Source organism: Pseudophryne corroboree, chromosome 7 (genome assembly GCF_028390025.1).
Source record: "Pseudophryne corroboree isolate aPseCor3 chromosome 7, aPseCor3.hap2, whole genome shotgun sequence".
NCBI lineage: Eukaryota > Metazoa > Chordata > Amphibia > Anura > Myobatrachidae > Pseudophryne > Pseudophryne corroboree.
Window position 1 is genome coordinate 424,546,743 of NC_086450.1, and position 10,462 is coordinate 424,557,204.

At 49.1% G+C, this 10,462-nt stretch overlaps 1 protein-coding gene across 2 annotated transcripts; it reads right to left on the reverse strand.

The window, feature by feature from the left end:
- Positions 1-1,226: 1,226 nt before the first annotated feature.
- PLD6 (phospholipase D family member 6) lies at positions 1,227-9,507 on the reverse strand. 2 transcript variants are annotated; one of them, XM_063932434.1, is made up of 2 exons: positions 8,799-9,507; positions 1,227-1,740 (listed from the first exon to the last, which is right to left on the reverse strand). In XM_063932434.1, the coding sequence occupies exons 1-2, from the start codon at positions 9,229-9,231 to the stop codon at positions 1,502-1,504; spliced, it is 672 nt and encodes a 223-aa protein (XP_063788504.1). In that variant the 5' UTR covers positions 9,232-9,507; the 3' UTR covers positions 1,227-1,501. The 2 variants fall into 2 exon arrangements, with proteins under 2 accessions (XP_063788504.1, XP_063788505.1); XM_063932435.1 differs by having other exon boundaries at positions 8,841-9,498.
- Between the last annotated feature and the right edge of the window lie 955 nt (positions 9,508-10,462).

Consider the following 10,462-nt stretch of genomic DNA (forward strand, 5'->3'; position numbering starts at 1 on the left):
GGTTAACTACCAAACAATGGAAAACCCACAGTTGGCTAAGTTGAATGCACACTGCAATCTACACACAGGACAATAAACCCTATTCTCACCAGCAATTAAGACATACTACTTGACTTAATATTTTTGTCTTGTCTGGTAATTGTCATATAAAACAGAGAACTGGTTTGTTTGCTTTTAAATTAAGACCTATCAATCCAGCAATAACCTTTTGTTTTTATATATTGTAAACATCTTCACATTTCAGCAATATAAGATGTCTAGCCAGGCCATTTTTCAGGGTCTCTCATCCAATGGTTGAATTAGCAATCAGCACGCTCTAAGCCCATCATAAAACAGATACTGGTCGTCGATGCCTAAAGGAATTGCAGTATCCAATCACTGAAATGTTTACATTGGCCAGCCACCAGGGGATGGGGTATTGTCAGTGACTATCAAAACATAGAACTGATGTAGTCAATAACAAATCAATACCTCTTCGCTCTGCTAATGCACACCAACTCTCCTGTTGTCTGATTACTTCCTCCCACTCCTATCTCCAAGATTTTTCACGTGCTGCTCATTTTCTCTGGAATTCTTTACCTCTCCCCCTCAGACTCTCCACAAAACTTCAAACGGGCTCTTAAGACCTACTTCTTTACCAAATCCAGCCAAATCTCATCCTAACCCTCTGTTTCACGCTCTCTATGTACCCCATCTGTGTCACCCCTGTCTGTCTACACCTCCCCTTAGAATGTAAGCTCTCACCAGTAGGACCCTCTTCCCTCATGTGCTTATCCTTTTCTTACTTTAATAATCCTCAACTGCCCAAATCCCGCAGTTTTTTGGCAACCTTGGAACTTCTGTCATTTACTGGTGTAGTTATGCTTAGTTACCCTGTACTTGTCCTATATGGTCTTTAACTGTAAGTCACTGTTTTCCTGTTTTGATTATGTGCATATGTACTCTGTAATTGGGCGCTGCGGAGTTCTTGTAGCGCCATATAAATAAAGGATAATAATAAATAATACTCCTGTCTCACCCATTTCTCACTCCCCCCCCCCCAAAGATTACAGTTTAAGACATAGGGGTGGATTCAATTAGCCCAAAATGTAATGGGTGGCCTTTGTTTTTGAAGATGCATATTCCAATGTGTTTGAGGTGCAACCATCCAGTTCTTTCCGCCCCATCCATTCCGCCCCTAATCCTGATGAGAAACGGAATCAGAAAGGAGCACGTGGAGACTGCTGTCAATAAAACACTGGCTTTACCCTAAAATACAACATGTAATTCTTATAATCAAAGATAAATAAATATCAGATTAACATATAAAAATAGATCAAATGGTCTATTACAGATGCGTGGTCTGAGATACAATGTATTGTGCTGGTATCTCCTTTGTGTGCGCCTGTTTGAAGGTAACAGAAACCAACTAACAAAGAAAACTGTTTTACAATCAGGTTCCTTGTTCTCTGTACAGGTCCCTGTAGCATAAGCAAGGCACGGGGAGATCGGAGGTTTACTTCTAGTCTTTCTCTGGAAAGAACTCATAGGTAGCGGGATCATACTCTTCCCAGAGATGCTCAAACTCCCCCGAGTACGCCCTCACGCACACACTATCATCTGTGATGAGAAGGTTCTCTCTGTTTGTCTGGATGGCCTGCATTGTCCAGTTCATGGAGCCGGTGATGACAAGCTCCTTGTCTAGTACCACAAACTTGTGATGCATGAATCCAGAGGCTTGACTGTGACGAACCTCAATACCTGGTAAGAAAAGGAATGCTCATTCATTCACAGAAGGGCAAATACACATGGGCTCTTTACTTGCACTTGTGGAGTGCTTGGTAAGAGCTGGAAGCAGATTAACCAACAAGGGTCTTTGAAGAAAGTGATGACCACGCACACAAGTTTTTAGAGTGAATGCTGAGCAGACACTGACGCAGCATGTCTTAATGTTCTGCAGAGGATGCCGTCTAAGCGCTTGCATGTGCAGTACTGGCAATTCTAGTTAAGGTGCATTCACCAACCTGAAACTATAGTTCAAGACAAACATACCACAGGCACAAGTAAAGCTCCCTAAGATGTACCAAGGATACACATCCAGTGGTTGGAGACTGCATATTCCTCCTCAGTTATCCTAGATTATATGACTACCTGGATGTCCATACCCCCCTTAAAAATAGGATTTTAATACCTACCGGTAAATCCTTTTCTTAGTCCGTAGAGGATGCTGGGGACACTTCAAGAACCATGGGGTATAGACGGGATCTGCAGCAGACATGGGCACTTTAAGACTTTGAAAGGAGTGTGAACTGGCTCCTCCCTCTATGCCCCTCCTCCAGACTCCAGTTATAGGAACTGTGCCCAGGGAGATGGACATTTCGAGGAAAGGATTTATTGTTAACTAAGGTGGGACATATACCAGCTCACACCTCAAACACGCCGTCCAGCATGGCATTTAACAGAAAACTCCAGTCAACGGCATGAACAACGTCAGCAACAGGCTGACCATAACGTAACACAACCCATGTGAAAACATAACTAACAACTGCAGATAGAGTCCGCACAGGGATGAGCGCCCAGCATCCTCTACAAACTAAGAGAAAAGGATGTACCGGTAGGTATTAAAATCCTATTTTCTCATACGTCCTAGAGGATGCTGGGGACACTTCAAGAACCATCGGGTTATACCAAAGCTCTAGAACGGGCGGGAGTTCGCCGATGACTCTGCAGCACCGATTGACCAAACATGAGGTCCTCATCAGCCAGGGTATCAAACTTGTAGAATTTTGCAAAAGTGTTTGAACCCGACCAAGTAGTTGCTCGGCAGAGTTGTAATGCCGAGACCCCTCGGGCAGCCGCCCAGGATGAGCCCACCTTTCTGGTAGAGTGGGCCTTCACTGATTTCGGTAACGGCAATCCAGCCGTAGAATGAGCATGCTGAATCGTATTACAGATCCAGCGCACTATAGTCTGCTTGGAAGCAGGCGTCCCAATCTTGTTGGCAGCATACAGGACAAACAGAGCTTCCGTTTTCCTAAGTTGAGTCGTTCTGGCGACATAAATCTTTAAGGCCCTGACAACATCCAGAGATTTTGACTTTGCGAAGGCGTCAGTAGCCACCGGTACCACAATAGGCTGGTTCATGTGGAACGATGAAACCACCTTCGGCAGAAATTGTTGACGAGTCCTTAACTCCGCTCTATCATGGAAGATTAAATAAGGACTCGTGAGACAAAGCCGCTAACTCAGACACCCGCCTTGCAGATGCTAAGGCCAATAGCATGACCACTTTCCAAGTGAGCAATTTCAACTCTACCTTCTGTAAAGGTTCAAACCAATGTGACTGAAGGAAATGCAACACCACAGTAAGATCCCATGGTGCCACTGGGGGCACAAATGGAGGTTGGATGTGCAAAACTCCTTTCACGAAAGTCTGAACTTCTGGAAGGGAGGCCAATTGTTTTTGAATGAAGACCGATAAGGCCGAAATTTGTACTTTAATCGAGCCTAACTTTAGGCCCGTATCCACACCTGCTTGCAGGAAATGGAGGAAACGGCCTAGCTGAAATTCTTCCGTAGGAGCCTTCTTGGATTCACACCAAGACACATTTTCTCCAAATACGGTGATAATGTTTAGACGTTACTCCTTTTCTAGCCTGAAGAAGTGTGGGAATTACTTCACTGGGAACACCCTTTCGGGCTAGGATCCGGCGTTCAACCGCCAAACGTAGCCGCGGTAAGTCGTGATATACGCACGGCCTCTGCTGTAACAGATCCTCTCTTAGAGGAAGAGGCCAGGGATCTCTTATGAGTAATTCCTGAAGATCTGGATACCAAGCCCTCCTTGGCCAGTCCGGAACAATGAGGATCGCCTGAACCTTTGTTCTTATGATCTTTAGCACCTTTGGAATAAGTGGAAGCGGAGGGAACACGTACACTGACTGAAACACCCATGGTGTCACCAGTGCGTCCACTGCTATTGCTTGAGGGTCCCTCGACCTGGAACAATATCTCTGAAAGTTTCTTGTTGAGGCGAGACGCCTTCATGTCTATTTGAGGAATTCCCCAAAGACTTGTCCCCTACTGTGAAGACCTCTTGATGAAGACCCCACTCTCCTGGATGGAGATCGGGTCTGCTGAGGAAGTCTGCTTCCCAGTTGTCTTTATCCTGGAATGAAGATTGCTGACAGAGCGCTTGTATGTCTTCCCGCCCAGCGGAGATTTTTTGCGGCCTCTGCCATTGCTGCCCTGGCGGTTTATGTGCGCTACTGCTGTTATGTTGTCCGACTGTTTTAGGACGGGCAGGTTGCAAAGAAGACGTTCCGCTTGAAGAAGGCCGTTGTAAATGGCCCTTAACCCCAGAACGTTTATGTGTAAACAAACTTTGTGGCTTGACCATTTTCCCTGGAAGGTTTCCCCCTGTGTGACTGCTCCCCAGCCTCGGATCTGTGGTTACTAGGTTCCAGTCCTGGATCCCGAACCTGCGTCACTCTGGGAGGTGAGAGCTGTGCAGCCACCACAGGAGTGAGATTCTGGTCTTGGAAGACAGGATTATTTTCCGGTGTATGTGCAGATGGGATCCGGACCACTTGTCCAATAGGTCCCACTGAAACACTCTGGCATGGAATCTGCCAAATTGAATGGCCTCGTAGGCCGCCACCATCTTCCCCAGCAATCGAGTGCATTGATGGATTTATACTCTCGCTGGTTTGAGAATTTGTTTGACCAAACTCTGAATTTCCAGAGCCTTCCCTTCTGGAAGAAAAACTCTCTGTAATTCCGTGTCCAGAATCATTCCCAAAAACGACAGCCGTTTCATCGGATTCAACTGTGACTTCGGCAAGTTTAGGAGCCAACCCTGTTGCTGCAGAACTGTCAGGGAGAGCGCAATGTCCTGCTCCAGCTTGTCTTTGGATCTCGCCTTTATCAGGAGATCGTCCAAGCAAGGGATAATTGTGAATCCTTGTTTTCGAAGGAGAACCATCATTTCCGCCATTACCTTGGTGAAAATCCTCGGAGCCGTGGACAGACCAAACGGCAACGTCTGAAATTGGTAATGACAATCCTGAAAAGCAAACCTCAGGTAAACCTGATGCGGAGGATATATGGGGACCTGTAAGTAGGCATCCTTTATGTCGACCGACACCATGAAATCCCCTTCCTCCAGACTGGAGAACACTGCTCGGAGAGATTCCATCTTGAATTTGAATTTTCTTAGGTAAAGATTGAGGGACTTTAGGTTCAGAATTGGTCTGACCGAGCCATCCGGTTTCGGGACCACAAACAGGCTTGAATAGAAACCTTCTCCCTGTTGTGACGGGGAAACCCTGATAATGACTTGATTTAGACACAAATTTTGTATTGCACCGCATACAACCTTCCTGTCCAGAAGAGAAGCTGGTAAGGACGATTTGAAAAATCGGTGAGGGGGAACGTCTTGAAACTCCAGTTTGTACCCCTTGGACACTATTTCTAAAACCCATGGGTCCAGGGCCGAACGAGCCCAGAATTGACTGAAGAGCTTAAGACGTGCCCCCACCGGTGCGGACTCCTGCAGAGGAGCCCCAGCGTCATGCGGTGGATTTGGCAGAAGCCGGGGAGGACTTCTGCTCCTGGGAACCTGCCACGGCCGCAGATCTTTTACCATTTCCTCTTCCCCTATTAGGAAGGAAGGAATAACCTCGGCCTTTTTTGTATTTATTTGGCCGAAAGGACTGCACCTGAAAGTGGTGAGCTTTCTTTTGTTGTGGAGGAACATAAGGCAAAAATGACGACTTACCCGTGGTAGCCGTAGATACCAAATCAGTGAGACCCTCACCAAACAAGAAACTACCTTTATATGGGAGAGACTCCATAGCTTTCTTAGAGTCAGCATCAGCATTCCATTGATGAATCCACAATGCCCTCCTAGCTGAAATCGCCATGGCATTGGCTTTTGATCCCAAACTGCCTATATCTCTCGCCGCCTCCTTTAGGTAGGCCGCAGCGTCCTTGATATAACCCAGAGTTAACAGGATGCTATCCCTATCTAGGGTATCTATATCAGATGACAAGTTCTCTGCCCACTTTTCGATAGCACTACTCACCCACGCAGATGCGATGGTTGGTCTGAGCAGTGTACCTGTGGTGACGTAAATGGATTTTAACGCATTTTCCGGTCTACGATCCGCAGGATCCATAAGGGCTGCCGTGTCAGGAGACGGTAAAGCCACCTTTTTAGAAAACCGTGATAGAGCCTTGTCCACAATTGGGGATGACTCCCACTTTTCTCTATCCCCAGATGGGAACGGATATGCCACCTGAATCCTTTTGGGAATCAGAAACTTTTTGTCAAGATTTTCCCACATTTTCTCAAAGAGGGTATTCAGTTCATGACAGGGAGTAAACGTTACCTCAGGTTTCTTTCCCTTGTACATACAGACCCTAGTATCAGGAACAGCAGGGTCCTCGGATATATGCAACACGTCTTTTATTGCCACAATCAACTACTGAATGCTCTTTGCCAATTTTTGGTCTAATCTGGTATCACTATAGTCGACATTGGAGTCAGTGTCCGTGTCGGTATCTGTGTCTGCTAACTGAGCAAACGAACGTTTATGTGACCCCGAGGGGGTCTGGACCTGTGATAACACATCTTTCACAGACTTTTTCCATACCTGGTTCTGATACTCAGATTTATCTAATCTCTTATTAATAAGAGCCACATTAGCATTCAAAGCATTCAACACATTTACCAAGTCAGGAGTCGGCGGTGCCGACAGGGTCACTCCCACAGCCGTTTCTGCCCCTAACACAGTCTCCTCCTGGGAAAAGCACTCTGCCTCAGACATGCCGTCACACCTGTACCGACACCCACAGACACACTGGGCCAAAAGGGGGACAGACCCACAGTAAAGCCTGTCAGAGAAACACAGAGGGAGTTTGCCAGCTCACAACCCAGCGCCGGTTCTGAAACTTTACTATATAATGCCTCAGACCCTGCAGCGCTTTTTAAACACTTAATTATGCACCAAACTTGCCGTGCCCCCCCTCGCTTTGCACCCTGTTACTTGTCAATAGCAGTGGTGAGGAAGGACCAGCATCTCTGCAGCTCCGGAGAGCAAATGGCGCAGAGGAAAGCTGTGAGGGCTAAGCCCCGCCCCCTGCACGGCGCGCTTCAGCCCTCTTTTTTTAAAATAACACCGCTGGCGGGGGTACAAATTTAGTGCCAAGGCACACCAATATGACTTTGCCAGCCTATACAGAGGATTTTTATGCTGCCCAGGGCGCCCCCCCTGCACCCTACAGTGCCGCTGTGTGTGGGAGCATGGTGCGCAGCGCGATCGCTGTGCGGTACCTCAGAAGCCGTCACTGAAATCTTCTTTTCTTCTTCTACTCACCTGTCTTCTGACTTCTGGCTCTGCAAGGGGGGTGACGGCGGGCACTGGGAGTGAACCCCTAGGCGTACCTAGTGTTCCAAACCCTCAGGAGCTAATGGTGTCCTGTAGCCAAGAAGCAGAGCCTTTAAACTCACTAGAAGTAGGTCTGACTTCTCTCCAAGTCCTACGATGCAGGGAGACTGTTGCCAGCAGTGCTCCCTGAACATAAAAAACCTAACAGAGTCTTTTTCCGAGAAACTCAGTAGAGCTCCTCAGTGTGCATCCAGTCTGCTTGGGCACAGATTCTAAATTGAAGTCTGGAGGAGGGGCACAGAGGGAGGAGCCAGTTCACACCCCTTTCAAAGTCTTAAAGTGCCCATGTCTCCTGCGGATCCCGTCTATACCCCATGGTTCTTGAAGTGTCCCCAGCATCCTCTAGGACGTATGAGAAATACTGGACTGCGACACTATACCACATCTCCCCTTCCTCCCATACTGAGTTTTAGTAGTAAATACTACTCTCCATCTTAACCATCCAACCACCCCAACTCAGCACAATAACCACTTAAACTCAGCTCCGGACAAACCCTACATCTGATACTTGATTCAGATGTTGATGACCACAAACTCAGTTCCAGATCCAGTGGACCCTCCAACTCAGCTGCAGACATGCTGACTCCCCACGATGCCACACCAGCCAGTAACTCAAGAAGAGCTTCTGAAGAGCCCAATACTAGACCCATCCCCCAGTCTCCTACCCCCCATCCCCCAGGACCCCCTAAAATCAGCACCAACCCATAAACAGGCCCGGCAGCTTCAGACACCCCAAACCAACTCAACGACTTCCACACTAGATTTTGTTCCTTACCCTCTGAACCACCAACTCATCCCAGACACCATGACCACCCCTTCAACTCCAGAGCCATAGAGTCCTATCAATGTCAAACCAATGCTTCCAACCCAAGAACAAACTGGGCTGTACACCTCTTAAACAAACCAACTCCCCCGTCCAGGTCATACACCCCATCCCCCCTCAACCAACTCCCTCGTCCAGGTCAACCCCACGCCTCAACCAACTCCCCCGTCCAGGTCACCCCCTTCAACCAACTCTCCTGTCCAGGTCACACTCCCCTTAACCATCTCCTCCCTCAGACCACACTCCTCTAACAAGTCCCAACCCAGAGCCTCCTACACCCCTTCACCTCAAATGCCAGCATCATACCTCCCAACATGACCCACTCCAGGAGGGACACAATGCTCTGCTTCTAGACTTTTCCTTAATTTATGATTGCCATCACCTGTTTTGAACAGGTAAATGGATAAGAAAGGTATTTCAGCACAGGTGATGGTAATCATAAATTAAGAGCACTGTGTCCCTCCTGAAGAGGGTCATGTTGGGAGGTATGCAGCATCACCCCCCTCCAGATCAATCCCTCCTATACTCTTGGTTCATATCCGTACCCTGATACCCCTCAGCTACCAGCCCGCACACGGACTCCTCACCGGCCTGACGCAGGGCCCCGATCTGGGAGCCGGCTGCAGCCATGTAGTCGCTGTCGGTGATGACTCGGACGCGGACACCCCGGCGGTGGAGCAGCAGCACGGCCCGGGCCAGAGGGGGGCAGGAGAAAGTGAAGACACAGAGCTCCAGGGTGCGCCGAGCCCCCAGGAGCCGCCTCATGAGGCGGGCCAGGGCGCTGTCGGTGTGGGACAGTGGGCAGGGGCAGCGCATCCCGGGGCTCAGCAGCTGCTCCGTGCAGGTGACCGGGGCCGGGAAGAACAGCACCTCCCGCAGCGGCCGCCTCCGTCTCAGGAACAGGAACAGCCCCTCCAGGCTCAGCGTGACGGCTATGGCGGCCAGGCCGCACAGCTTCCAGTGCACCGCGGGGACCATGACAGGAGCGAGAGCCTGAAGGGAAAAGGCGTGAAATGGCGGGAACTGTGTCCTGAGGGGAGGAGAGTGACTATATTACACTGTGGGTGAGGGAGGAGGGGGGTGACTGGATATTACACTGGCTGAGGGTGGGGAGAGTGACTGTATATAACACTGTGTGGGGGGTGACTGTATATTATACTTTGGGTGTTATACTGTAGGTGCGGACAGGGGGAGATTTACTACAATGTGTGAGGGGAGGGTGACTATATTACACTGGGGGAGAGGAGGGGAAGGGCATCCGTATATTACACTGTGGGTGAGGGGAGGGGGGGAGTAACTGTATTTCTCTAACGTCCTAGTGGATGCTGGGGACTCCGTAAGGACCATGGGGGGGGATGGGGGTATGGTAGACAGGCTCCGCAGGAGACAGGACACTCTAAGAAAGAATTAGGACTACTGGTGTGCACTAACTCCTCCCTCTATGCCCCTCCTCCAGACCTCAGATTAGAATCTGTGCCCGGACAGAGCTGGGTGCACTTTAGTGAGCTCTCCTGAGCTTGCTAATAAGAAAGTATTTTATTAGGATTTTCTCTGACGTCCTAGTGGATGCTGGGAACTCCGTAAGGACCATGGGGAATAGCGGCTCCGCAGGAGACTGGGCACAAAAGTAAAAGCTTTAAGACTAGCTGGTGTGCACTGGCTCCTCCCCCTATGACCCTCCTCCAAGCCTCAGTTAGATTTTTGTGCCCGGCCGAGAAGGGTGCATGCTAGGTAGCTCTCCAGAGCTGCTTAGAGTAAAAGTTTTAAATAGGTTTTTTTATTTTCAGTGAGACCTGCTGGCAACAGGCTCACTGCATCGTGGGACTAAGGGGAGAAGAAGCGAACTCACTTGAATGCAGAGTGGATTGGGCTTCTTGGCTACTGGACATTAGCTCCAGAGGGACGATCACAGGTTCAGCCTGGATGGGTCCCGGAGCCGCGCCGCCGGCCCCCTTACAGAGCCAGAAGAGCGAAGAGGTCCGGAAAAATCGGCGGCAGAAGACGTTCCTGTCTTCAATAAGGTAGCGCACAGCACTGCAGCTGTGCGCCATTGCTCTCAGCACACTTCACACTCCGGTCACTGAGGGTGCAGGGCGCTGGGGGGGAGCGCCCTGAGACGCAATAAAACATGTTTTAAACCTTATATGGCTAAAGAAATGCATCACATATAGCTCCTGGGCTATATGGATGCATTTAACCCCTGCCAGTT

Excerpts from the sequence above, each read along its gene's own strand:
- PLD6 (XM_063932434.1), bottom strand. The coding sequence starts at position 9,231 with ATGGTCCCCGCGGTGCACTGGAAGCTGTGCGGCCTGGCCGCCATAGCC. Across the intron at positions 1,741-8,798 it reads GGTAGCTGAGGGGTATCAGG|GTATTGAGGTTCGTCACAGT; the intron begins GTACGGATATGA and ends TTTTCTTACCAG.